The 13,273-nt window shown below is 45.1% G+C and overlaps 1 protein-coding gene across 4 annotated transcripts in view; it reads right to left on the reverse strand.

The window, feature by feature from the left end:
• Nucleotides 1–235: 235 nt before the first annotated feature.
• LOC112811781 (protein argonaute-1) overlaps nucleotides 236–13,273 on the reverse strand; it is a 37,180-nt gene continuing 24,142 nt past the window's right edge. For 3 of the 4 annotated variants that reach the window (XM_025856114.2, XM_025856115.2, XM_073902916.1), the window contains 7 exons: nucleotides 11,813–11,972; nucleotides 11,537–11,627; nucleotides 10,278–10,472; nucleotides 7,983–8,117; nucleotides 7,350–7,451; nucleotides 6,428–6,627; nucleotides 236–6,189 (listed from right to left, as the gene is read on the reverse strand). In XM_025856114.2, coding sequence (XP_025711899.1) covers nucleotides 6,081–6,189; nucleotides 6,428–6,627; nucleotides 7,350–7,451; nucleotides 7,983–8,117; nucleotides 10,278–10,472; nucleotides 11,537–11,627; nucleotides 11,813–11,972 — 992 coding nt within the window. In that variant the 3' untranslated portion in view covers nucleotides 236–6,080. The remainder of the gene's footprint in view (nucleotides 6,190–6,427; nucleotides 6,628–7,349; nucleotides 7,452–7,982; nucleotides 8,118–10,277; nucleotides 10,473–11,536; nucleotides 11,628–11,812; nucleotides 11,973–13,273) is intronic. The other variant, XM_073902915.1, reaches the window with a different exon arrangement.

The raw sequence follows: 13,273 nt of genomic DNA on the forward strand, positions 1-13,273 counted from the left end.
ATCACTTCTTGACTCCCCCTCTGTATTCATGAACCACAATTTCTAGATAATTTCAAGTCTATTCACAAATATTGATCCCCTGATATAAGCTACAGCCCTGAGATAACAAAAAATGAACAGAATGTAGTTTCTGCTCCTAGGAGTTCACAGGCTCTGGGGAAAATAAGTCATGAAAATAAATAAAGCCAGCTGCTAAGTGCTATCGAGTGCACTGGAACACCATCTAGGACACTGGTTAGGAACAAAATTAGGTTTGTTTATTTTATTCTTTTACAAGTGTCTCCTGAGGACAGGAGGAAGCTGGAGGTGGAGGTGGTGGTTGTGGTGAACAACTTGGAAATCCTAGTCTTAGCCTTATTTAAATTGGGTTTTTTCAATGCTCATTTTCAAGAAATACTGGAGAATGACCATATAGTTACAAGATGCCAAAGAAGATGGGGTGGAGGATGGTAAACTGAATAGAAAAAAATACCTCCTCAAGGCAGCAGTTCATGTTGTTAATTACACCCTTCTTGGATCCTATTCCATTCTCCTGATTTTTCTCCCACTTCATTAAGTAAAAAATATACAAGGTATCTACTAGTGATTTAACAGTCTTAAGTTCAGCTTCCTCTCATCCCTTAAATTGTGTTTCCTGGAGTTGGACCCTATGTTTTCTTAGTCTACTCTTTTTCTAAGCCATCTTGTTCGTTCCTACGGCTTTACCTACCATCTATAGGAGTATGAATCCCATTATCTACAACTGTAGTTTTGTAGTCTTCCCTGAGCACCAAAATATAAGTGTTTACTGGAAACCTTAAACTTGTTGCCTCATGGGAACCTCCACACTCAGTCTATACAAGGCTATCTTCACAAAATTTACCACCTTTCTTCTATCGTCTCCCTTCTCCCCCAGTCTTGGTTAGAAGAATGTCCCAATATACTTATGGCTCAAGTAGAAGCCTGAGCATTATTAGCCTCTGCTCCTCTCTCTCCCTTCCATCATCTATTGAGTACTATCTTCTGAGTGTCTCTCAAAAATCTTCCTTTCCTATCTTCACTGCTATAGCTTTATAGCCTTGTTTCAGTCCCTCATCATTTGGCTAGGGAACCATTTGGCCACTCATATCCCCCACCAAACTTTAAGCTCCTTAAGGAGAGAGACACAGTTTTCCTCCTTTCTGAATTGTGCTTCCTTTCTCCCCCAACAATACTGCTGGACACAGTGCTTTGTATGGTTTGTTGAATGAAGAATAAATGGAGGCCTTGTGAAGTATGGTTACACATAATCTGCAGTTTCAACACTCTGGTGTTTTCTTTCCTATAGAGGTGATAGTTCTGCTGTTATAACAATCTAATACTCTAACCTAAAATATATCAGAGATATAATCAATCCCAACAGTTTTCTTTGTTAATGGGAGTGGGGGAAAAGAGAGAGAGACCGCACTTTAGAAATAGAAGCCACTGTTGTCTTTATAAAACACAGAATTGTGCTGCTGCTGTTGCTTGCTTTAGAAGGAACTGTACATTACAGCTGCTGGGATAATTTTACAATGGACTGGACAAGGTACAGCTCAAAGCAGGACACAAACACAAGTCTCAAAGGGAAACAAATGCAAACAAGTACACAGCTGTGGGGCTCCAGGGACATTTCCCCATCCATGCTGGACTTGAGAGGGATAAAAAGTTTAGAAACTAAAGTGAAACCCAGAGTAGTCACACATGCCCACCAGATGGCTGCTAAGTGCAACATCACACACCAATCAGGTTGGACTGTGTGCACAGGAAAGTCATTTCATTTTTCCTTATTGCTACTACACCAGGGGACTCAGTGCATTTGACACATTGTCTTTACTTGCACAATCCTTGGAGGGTTTCCTATTTTCCTTTTTAAAGAAGGAAATCTGCCTTCCCCACCTTATTCTGTTTTGTTTTGAGCCCATTCCCTCCACTCCCATTCTTAGGCTCCCAAACAGCAGCCAGAGGTTCTAAGTCAGTAGGAATAGAGTAAGGGGAGAGCACCAACCTAGCCTCTCTCCCTGCCTAGGGAGAAGGCAAGTCCTAATAAAAGGGGGGAAAAGAGAAAACCACAGAATCCCTTCTCCCCAATCTGCTTAGAAGGCTAAATAGGAAAGAGTGCCCTGCATATCCCTGCCATGATCAGACTTTAAGAAGGAAGGCATCCCAGCTACCATCCTGGATTGGCCTAGGCCCAGTAAATATAAAAAATAACTTCACCCAATGTAGTTTCCAAAACTGCATTTTGGCTAGTTTGAGATAACTTTCCACCCTGAAGGGGAAGGAACTTCCATTCTTCTTTGTTAAACATGATGCCGGGTCTAAAACACTGCCCACCAGCCTTGCAGATAGATACCCCATGGGCCAGCTAAGAATTCAAAATGTCCCCTTGGCTGCCCATCCTGAGTGCTAGCCTCATTTATTGAATTCTGGGACCCCCCCCCAAAACAAAACAAAACAAAAAAACAACCATCCAAGAACATTGTTGCTTAGCAGAAGAGGAGGCTGCAGTGGAGCTATCTAGTAGGTGGGAACCAGGAGCTTTTAAGGGAGGTTTCATGCTTTTAGGTATCTTCCTTGTCAACATTATTCTAAACCTAAGTTCCCATCAACAATAGCCCCAGGCTTATCTCGAGTTCAACAGTAGCACCTCAACCCCCAGTGGGTCAGGCTGGACTGGAAAAATGATCAATGAACAGTGCTCTTTCCCATCTTTTATCCAAATTCTCTCCATTCTCTTCCCATCATTCTCTTCTTCCCCCAAGTCCATCTCCTAACCCTCCAACCCTGGAAACCAAGTAGCTCAACCCTAGGACAGCCTGAGAAAAGGGAGGCAGGTAGAGAAATGGAACCAGATCTAGAAAAAGCAATGAGAAAAACCAACTCCAAGGAGTGGACAGGTGTGGAAGTTGTCAGAAGCCCTCCTGATTTCATGCAAGGTAGGCAGCCCTGCTGCTCTGTCCTTGTGTAACGGTGATGGCAGTCCAGCCCAGAGAGAACATCACCAGGCTTGGGGAACTAAGTCTTGGTCTTCTGCAGCCAAGGAGCTAAGCCTGACCTTGCTAGCTAACAGTGGGATTATCAAAGCCATGCAGAGAATTCATCATCACATAGGCAGGCAGGCCAGCAAACAAGCTTAGTGAAAGAAAAAAGGAAAAGGAGCCAGGGAAAGAGAGAAATAGAAAAGAGAGGCAAGAGAGTAGAACGAAGGGAGCAAGAGACCTGACCAAGAGGATGAGGCTGGGGTCCCCCCAACACTTCCTCAGAGCACAAGTAAGAAGCACCACTTAAATCAAATCCAAGAAAGCCAAAGCTTGTTGCTAATACCACTTCTCAATCTGCATGCACCACCTTTCAAAGAATAATCCTCAAGGTCAAGGGTATTTTTCAAGTCTCAAAGATTAAAAAAAAAAAAAAATCAGAGCAAGAAGTCATTTTCTTGCCATTGCCCAAACCGCTTCTCTTGCTTTTTATTTCTTCAATGGCATGTGCAATGCCAAAGAGCTAAAAAATGCATTTCAGGCCCCAGCTCAAAACCCAAATGGAGACAGTGAGGCAAAGAGAGAAAAAGGAGAGAACATAAACTTGTTGCTGAGAGTAGGTGGCTACCACCAGCTCCCTATGGATATTTGCAAATGCTGGTGAATGACTGGACCCTCCAGGAACAGTGCCCTGATCCCAGCCCCTAAATGCACCCAAGAAGAGAACATGCAGAGCCCATTGTCCCAAGAGAGCTCCCCTCCCCAAAGGGTGACTGAACACGAAGTAGACAGTATATGAAGGCGATGGACAGGGCAGATGGAGTGTTGGCATCACTCTCTTTAGGCACTTGTGTAAGGAATGTAGGCTCTCCAGTGAGCTGCCTCCTCCCAGAGCCCTCCATTCCGTTCTTCAGCTGGGCTGTACCCATGGGGCATCCCATGCTATAGCCAGTAGGAAAGAAGTAGAGGAGGAGTTACTCAACAGTCCTGATGCCTTCTCCATAATCAATGTTTGTGCTACGTTATGTGAAGTCGCTGAACAAAGTAGCCAACCAGAACAGAACCTGGGATAGACTGTTTTGCATAGCAAATCTGGGTCTGTATAAGGGCTGCTGGGGAGGGGAAATGGTAGCTCTAAGCACACAGGCCAGGATTCAGACTGGCCTCCAAGCCTGAGCTAGGTCTAAAGTGTCATGGCTTCATCACCAGATTGGGGCAAACCCAAGCCCAGGCTCCTCAAAAAGAGGAACATCCACACTGAAGCTGCAACTCCTCATCCCAAGCAGTGGGAGAGGAAAAAAATGAACAGTTAAGGAAAGAGGGGGCCTTGCCTCAAGGCCAGCAGGCACCAAGCTAGAAACCCCCTACTTTTCCAGTTCTGCAAGACAGCCAAACCCCATCTTTATCTAGGGAGACAAAAAACAAAACAAAACAAAGGCCCATGCCACCCACTCACATGCCCTAGTGGGAAACTGGGAAAAATTCATTTGTGTAAACAGAAGCAATAGGGAGCAGCAAAATCCCCCAGCCTGTCCACAGGACACACTGGAATCTGGGATGAGCCAAAGTGTCAGACAGTCCAGAGAAAGGGAAGATGCACTTGCAGGAAAGAGTGCAGGGCAGTGCAGAGGAGGGAGCCTATAGCAAGAAAAAGATAGTATCTGCACAGGGGAAGGATGGAGCCTGAGCTCCACCATGAGGAGATAACCACCCTCTACCTAGCCAGGCCAAAGAACAAGTCCGGTACATAGTTCCTTCTGATGGCTCAATGTTTCTGGGATGTAAACTTATTGGGCATGGGAGGGATTTCCAGATTTTGGCAATAGACTCAAGTTATGGTATAAAAATAACATTTAGCTTTTGCTCCTTTTTCTGATTTTAGACTTCAGATCATTTGTTATAAGACACCCCAGTTAAGAAATATTGAAACATAAGCGACTTGACCATCAGGGGAAAAAAGAAGCCAAGAATGAGAAATGCTATGAAAGTAACTCCAGACCCAGGCAGGTGGGGAGCTGGGGGGACAGGGAGAAGAGGAGGCGTTAAGTGGAGAGGCCAGGGGCCAGTCCTCTCAGCAGCTCCAAGACATCATGTCTGAAAGTGCAAATGTCAATGGACTTTAACCATCTTGAGGTTGTGATCTTTTTAAAAGCTCAATGAATATGGAAGTCAATTCCTTTGAATGCAAAATAGCTGGCGCTCTGGCTGGAGGCTTGTTGGGTTAGGGGTATTTCTTCCCCACCTACCTCCTCTCCCACCCCCACCCCATCCCCCCAAAGAAAGGTACAAAAGGTTGCAGTTCTGCAGCATTACCGTTACAGGGAAGGCACTGGTTACCCACCAGTAGGCGGAAGGAAGACAGGGTCGTGTCACTTCAGAGCTAAGTGCCATAGTGCCTTAAGTCTTACTAGGGGCTGGATGTCTGTCAGGGAGGAGGTGTAAGGTGGGGTAGAAAAGGTGGAGAGAAAGGAATAAGGGAAAGGGGGGTGGCAGCTGGGGGAGGAGCAACCAAAATCATTAGCATTAAAAATCTTCCTACAAACTGGATTTTCAACCCATTAAAACATCTAGTATTCTAAAATATTGATCTGGGTCTGGTTTCGTTTTTCCTCTTAAACAAATCTAGACCTTTTCTGATTAAGGCTCCTAAAAAATCCTTCCCTCCTCCCACCCACTTTCTCAAGCCCCTCACTCTCCCATCTAAATTATCAAACCCAAACCTACCAGCTTTTGTCCGCGGGGCTGCAGAGCCGACCTTACCAAGCTGTCAGGCATGAGTCTTTAGCACTGCAAGTCACATGAGACACCTGTGTGTATGGTGGGCACCAGTGCTGCCCCTCCTGGTCCAGTGGGGTCAGGGCCAGATGTGACAAGATGGGGTGAGGGGTGGGGGTCATGAGGTGGACATCAGAGACTTCTGGCTGGTGGTCTGGCTTACTGGCCCTGTTCCCCACCCTTTTGCCCCCTTTGTAGAAGGAAACAAGGCCTTCTGAACTCCTCCCTACCCTCCCTCCTCCTCCTTGCTTCCTCTGGATTTGGGCGGCACAGCTCTTGGGGCTTGGAAAGCTTTCTTCTATCCAGTGAGGTAACAGCGTTCTGCCTTCAAGCGAAGTACATGGTGCGCAGAGTATCCTGGTGAACCTGCACGGCTTTGGCCAGGGCCTGGGGGTCCCGCCCATTGCTCTGCCCCGATATGTGGCTCCCCTCTCCACTGAAAAGCAAAAATGAAAGAAGTCCTTCCTGGTGCACTGAGCTCCTGCTAATTCATTCCCCCATCCAGAGTACCAATTCCCATACCAACTTAAGAGAAAGTCCCAACCCAGATTTGGGCAGATGAGCCCAAGGATATCATAATGTACAATATTCATTTCCTTCCGCCCAAGAAAAGTTGGAGGATCTGGTACCAGAAGCTGAAGCAAAAGGGAAGCCAGCTTGATCCCAGGCCTCACCTGTCATGCTCCTTGTCCACTAGGTGGTATCGTGCCCGGAAAGCCACCAGGCGGGCATAGTAGGCAGGTGCTGGGATAGAGACGGAGCGTGTGCATCGTACGTAAGTGTGGCACAGCTGGTACGTCAAGATCTGGAGCTCATCCGCTGTGAAACGGTTGTCATCCCAAAGGACATAGTAATGGGATGGTCGGCTGGTGCCCTGGGAAGATAGGAAGATGAGGGGGCCCCAAGCTGGGCAGAAGGGATGGCCAATGCTAAGGAACAGGATCACTGTTAAGAGTGTGGTTGGAGGGACGCCTGGGTGGCTCAGTCGGTTAAGCGTCTGCCTTCGGCTAGGGTCATGATCCCAGGGTTCTGGGATCAAGTCCCACATCGGGCTCCCTGCTCAGCGGGGGAGTCTGCTTCTCCCTCTGCTTGCTGCTCCCCCTGCTTGTGCTCTCTCTCTCTCTCTCTGGCAAATAAATAAAATCTTAAAAAAAAAAAAAGTGTGGTTTGGGGTGCCCGGGTGGCTCACTTAAGCATCTGCCTTCAGTTCAGGTCATGATCCCAGGGTCCTGGGATCGAGTCCTGCTTCAGGGAGCCCGCTTCTCCATCTCCCTCTGCTGCTCCCCCTGCTTGTGCTCTTTCACTCTCTCTCTCTCAAATAAATAAGATCTTTAAAAAAAAAAAAAAGAGTGTGGTTGGGTTGGAAGACCCACCCACGAAAAGGCAAACACAAAGCCACCTATGTCATAAAACACCCCTGTTATGGGCAATCCTGCCTAAGATGTTCAAAATGTACTTCTGTTCAAGTATGCTAAGGGCTTATTAAGAGAAAAATCCTTTTCTGAATGCCCTCAGTGATGACTGGTATTTTAAAGGCAGTGGGAATAATCAACTCATCTTTGACCCATTGGAAACCCCTGGTCATAGCCCGGCTACCTGGATGCCTGCATGGCTGCACAGATAGAAGTCGAACTCAAATGGGTGGGTTATGTTGGTGTCCACAGTTGTCCCAGCTGGGATGTTACCACTCTTCCCAATCTGTAGAGAGACAAAGACAAATGAGATCCCAAGACCTGCCCGGCCCTAAGTAGGGCCCCAACTCAATTCTACTCTGACTCCACCAGAATCTCAAAAGTAAAGCAGAAGTTGCTGTTCCCAGAGGGTACCAGATCTTGAAATAATGCGCTTCTACTGTCACACAAACCTGTGGTTAAGTGCTGATTTCACCATTCATTAGCTGTGTGACCTTAGTAGGTCGTTTAAGATTTCTGAGGTTAAACTGGAGGTAATAATAGTACCTACCTCACAGGGCTGCTGTGAGGAACACACCTTGTACGGTGTCTGACATACAAGGGAAGTTCAATAAGTAGTAGTTCCCTTTCCCTTCTCTGGAGCTGGTCTACATGGGGGCCTATAGGCCAGGGAGCTAGGAGGAGGGAGAGGAAGCACAAGAGCTGGGGGAAGGGGTTAGGGAGGACAGACAAACCAAGGACTAATCTCAAGGGCTTCTTCCATACTACGAGAAGGGAGACAGGAGGACAAGGGCAGCTTCCTCAATCCCTCACTCACTCGCTCATTCTTGTCAGCACAAAAAAGGCGGGTATGATGGCGTTTCTGCACCACAATGTAAGTGATCCCAGGCTGGTAGTCCTTTTCCAGTTTGATGCAGGCATCACGAATGGCCAACAGCTCATAATGGAGGATCTAGGCAAAGGGTGAGGAGGGAGACAAAGAGAAATAGCTCCTCTTGAGTCACATCTTTGTCAACTAAGAGGTTGCTGTTTGTAATACGGCTTTTTGCTCAGTCCCCCTCTATAAACAGACACCCAACCATTACAGATGACATAGCCTTTCTGTCAAAATCAGCCTTATACTCAATTCACATATGTTGCTATAAAACCTTGGCCAGGAGAGCACTCACCTGGTTCCTAGGCATAAAGAGACCTAATATCAAGACACAGAACCAAAGCACATAGACTTCACTAAAATCACAATGCCCAAAGTAAGGTCAATCTCAGGATCAGAAGGATAACAGGAATTCCCCTGTGAGCTCCAAAAGCAGACAGTGTTGAGACCACCAGAGAAGAGCAGACACACAGTTCAGGAATTGGTACAGTGGGAGTAGATGAATTCAGTCCTACAAAGAAGTAGGATTATAAGAATATGGACTAGCTAATGAAGAACCCACAAGTAAATAACCATATGCAATGGTTGCCTTGTGGTCTTAGAAGTCAGATATAAGGAATCAAAACTGCATGGCAGAAATACATAGAATGGAAATCAATTAGAACTAGTTTATTTATTTATTCATTTATAAAGATTTCATTTATTTGTCAGAGAGAGAGAGCGCACAGAAGTAGGGGGAGTGGCAGGCAGAAAGGAGAAGCAGACTCCCTGCTGAGCAGGGAGTCCGATGTGGGGCTCGATCCCAGCACCCTGGGATCATGACCTAAGCTGAAGGCAGGCGCTTAACCAACTGAGCCACCCAGGTGCCCCTAGAACTAGATTTAAACCCAAGCTTTATCTAGTTGTATTCCTGTAAGCAAGCTACTTAGCCCTTCTAAGTCTCATTTTCTCCACATCTACTAAAGTTACTAGTAAGACCAGCCTCACAAAACTGTTGTGAAAAGTATAACAGATTAAGTAAAAGCATAGAAAACCTAGTAGGGGCTTAATAACTGCTGATTGCTTTGTTAATTAGCAGTTTGAATTTTAACCCAAGACTATGTGAAGGCACTAGACATTCCTGATCAGAGAAATGATAGGATAAATTTGTCTGCTGTTTTAGGGAACACTGGATGACTTAGATAACCTTGACCATAAACTCGAATCAGACCAATTTGTCTGAATCCCAGTTCCATGACTGCTTAGCTTGGTTGACACTGAAGAAATCATTTAACATTTCCAAGCCTCCTCATCTGTCAAATGTGATGATTATTATTTCATAGGGTTATTCTAAGCATTAAATAGAACATAAAAATAAATAGCATTTATTTCTATATGTTCTATATATGTTTATGTTCTATAAATAGAACATAAACATAAACAGAACATAAAATGAAGTGCTTACCACAATTCATAGTATGTAAGAGGTACCCAATAAGTGACACTTATATTAATATTAAATGGTAGTCAAGGAGACCCGTTCATTATATACTCTAAACAACAGAAATATGAAGGCTTGGCAGGGACAAAGAACAGGAGAAACATTCCAAAGGAAGGTCAACAGCGGTGGCCTCCGGACCATCACCTACCTAGGAACTTGTCAGCTACAAACTCTAGGGGGGGGGCGCCTGGGCTGCTGAGTCAGCTAAGCATCTGCCTTCGGCTCAGGTCATGGGATCAAGCCCCACGTCAGGCTCCCTGCTCAGCGGGGGCCTGCTTCTCCCTCTCCCTTTGTCCCTCCCCCCACTCATGCTATCTCTCTGTCTCTCTCTCTCTCTCAAATAAATAAATAAAATCTTAAAAAAGAAAAAAAAAAGAAATACAAATCCTAGGGACCATCCTAGACTAGATGAATCAGAACTTCTTAGAGCCCTGTAAACTGTTGTAACAAGCCCTTCAGGTGATCTTGATGCATGCTAAAGTTTTGAGAACTACTAGTCTAAAGAATCAGCCTTCAACATGAACCAACTAGTAAATATGCACTGAGGCTCTTCTGTTACAAGAAAGGTCTATAGATGCTGTGCACACCACCTCTCAGTTGAGATCTCTGCTCCTAAGCCTACCGCCATTTATAGCAAAGCTCTCAAAGAAGTGCCACCTCCCAATGCCAATAGCTTTAAAAAAGGAGCAGTACTCTCTGTACCCATTAGGCCCTCTGGCCCCAATGTGAAGGTTTTCTCTACCTACTTTGGACCCTACCTGGGGGAGCTGGCCTTCAGGAACCCCATCTCGGTAGAAGATGATGCGGGTAGGCTTGAAGCGGGTAGACTTGTAGAACTGGATGAGCAGCTCACGCACCATGTAGGATAAGTCTTCAATGATCTCCTGCCGGGGTCGCTGCACCCGCACAGTAGCACAGTAACGGCTGGGGTGGGCATCCATACTGCCTACTACCTAACAATCAAAGAGGCAAGATCAGCCTCCAGAATCTCCACCCTCCCAACACTGTTAGGACGTAGATTTGGGGAAGCTTCTTAGCAAGAAAACTATGCAAACGAGTTAGTAAGGTTTTTGATTCAATGTGTCCTGGTTTCAATCTCTATCATGCATGCAGAAGTTATTTAATCCATCTGATCTTCTTCCTCCTCTCAAATAGGTAAGAATGCCACCTGCTTGCAGTGCTGCTGTGGTACATATAAAACACCTTGCATAGGACCTAGCTCACAGTAAGTACTTAGTAAGTTCAATTTTCTCACCCCTTGCAGGAAGGCATGTGAAGGTTTGGCACTACTAGCTCAAAGAGCCACAAGTTTGTCCTTTTCTCAATTCAAGTACTAATCTACCCAGGAACCAGAGTGAAGAGTGTTCCTGCAGGAGGTAGGAGTAACATCATTTTCAAAGGGGACAGTGGTCAGAGCCTAGGACGGATGGCCACAAGGAAAACAGGATAAGCATAGTACAGGATTTCCCTGCATTTACTGTGCTTAGCCCAGTCTGCCTGGAGAAATGTGAGGGTTGAGGAAAGAGAAGTGGGAAGAAGGCCTGATCCTTCTAGCAATTCAGAAGCCTCCTGGGACAGGGAGCAGAGAAGTCAGGAGAGGGACTGGAAAGACATTTAATCTACTAGATGGATCAGGGGTAGGGATGGGGAAGAGGAAAGGACAGTCCCAGCAACTAAGTAACCACCTTCAAAAGGATTTCACAGAAGAGACATGGTCTTTCCCATATCCCAAAAGTGGGCATGGAGAGAGAGAAATTTGAACACAGAGCAAGAGTGATGGAGACTGGGCAGTCTCTGGCCACCACCTACACTCTCACTGCTCTCTCTGAAAAATAGATACCATACAGAGTTAGTTTTATGAAGATATCAAGGGAGTGGTTAATGGGGATGATCAGCTGAAAAAAAAAGTTCTTATGAAGGGTCAAGCGTCAGAGCTGAGAAAAGGAGATTATATGTAGTCTTCGGTGCTCAGAGCTAAAATGAGAACCTTAAGAAGAAGCTGGAGAGTATCACTCACTGCTGTGATAGAAGGTTTTTTCCCATCCCCTGCTGGGGGGTGTGTAACATCTGCTCCCAGGAATATCACTGGCTGTTGAAAGACGGCAGAGCTAAACAAAGAAGAGAAAACAAATGGTGAGGAGTTGGGTCTTCTCTTCCTGGCACCATCTAGCACCCATTCTGGTCATCTCTCCCCTTGTGTCTGATTCACTGCGCCTGGCCAAAGTCCTGTCGTTTTGTCAATCCCCGATATGGTACCTTGCTTGACAGGGCAAGTGGGCAATAGAGTTCATACCGCTGGTGTGGGACCAGGATGTTGTTAATGCCACCAAGTTTGACATTGATCTTCAGGCAGAGATTGGACAGAGTCTGAGGCGAGGTCTTGACCACATTCTTCACTTGCACACACTGTGTAGCCATTCCCAAGAGTGTATCTCCAACACGTTTCACTTCAGCTATAAGCAGGGAAAGATGTAATTAGTGCATTCAACGAATATTTACTGAATGCCAATTAGATGTCAGGCAGGATACGAGGTGGTAAGAACACAATGGTAACCAGAAACATAGGGTCCCTAATTGTAGTGGTTACTGTCTAGTGACTAATCTTAAAAGTCATGAAAAGTACAATGATAAATGCTACAACAGAAAACTTCATGAAGATATGAGAGCTTATAATAGGGGGTAATAATAACCCAGCCAGGAATGGACTAAATAATGATAGAAATGAAACCCAAAGATTTCATTAGAAGAGAGGCGGAGTTGGGAGAGAGCATTCCAGACAGAGGGAACAGCATCAAAAATGCACTCTGATAGGAAATATGTCTGAGAAACTGAAAGGCCAAAGTAACTAAAAGGAGAGCAAAGGAACCATGGTGTGAGAGAAAGAATGTGGTCATCAGACTGATCTAGCAAGAACTGAAGGTAGCTTGTACTAAGAAGACAATTGCTTAGATAGAAAGAAACAAACAGATTCAAGAGATATTTAAGGGACTCAGAGATGATATATGTAAGGGAAAGAATTTTTACGGTTAACTTCAAGTTTCTAGCTTTTATAATAAAAGATAGGTCATAAACTGTTCCTGCAACCTTTTGAATTTGAAGTGCTTTCTGGTAATTCCGGTGAGGATGTCAATTCAGCAATGAGAATAGTAGTTGAAAGTTCAAAAGCAGTCTGAAAGGGGATATAAAATCTGTTAGATATTTGTACAGATAGTAATTAAAGGCATGATCTCGATGAGATCATCAAGGAAGAGAACAGGTGAAAGGAGTAGGGCTTAGACCCGAGTCTTGAGGAACTCCTATTATTTGCAGAACAGCTAAGAAGTGAGTCTGCAAAGGAGAAATACCCAGAAAACTAGGAGGAAGACAGGGTTGTATCATGAATGCCAAGGAAAGAGAGGGTTTCAAGACGGAGCAAGTGTTCAACAAAATCAAATGCTAACAGATCTAGTAAAATAAGGACCAGAAATGTCCTTTGTTTTTCTGTTGTTTGTTTTTTTAAGTAGGCTCTACGCCCAGCGTGAAGCCCAATGTGGGGCTTAAACTCATGACTGTGAGATCAAGACCTGAGCTGAGATCAAGAGTCAGACACTTAACCGTTTGAGCCACCCAAGTGCCCCCAGAAATGTCCTTTGAATCGATACCAAGGCAAAATACTAATGTATAGAGGCAAAAACTATTTTGGTGATATAAAGTGCCAAGGAGATGTGAGATCAATGAAGGATTTAGTATGTTTTCAATGAGAGAGACCTGAACA

The sequence above is a fragment of the Callorhinus ursinus genome, unplaced genomic scaffold, assembly GCF_003265705.2.
Source record: "Callorhinus ursinus isolate GAN/ISIS: 27379988/994484 unplaced genomic scaffold, GSC_fseal_2.0 scaffold18, whole genome shotgun sequence".
In the NCBI taxonomy this organism is placed as follows: domain Eukaryota; kingdom Metazoa; phylum Chordata; class Mammalia; order Carnivora; family Otariidae; genus Callorhinus; species Callorhinus ursinus.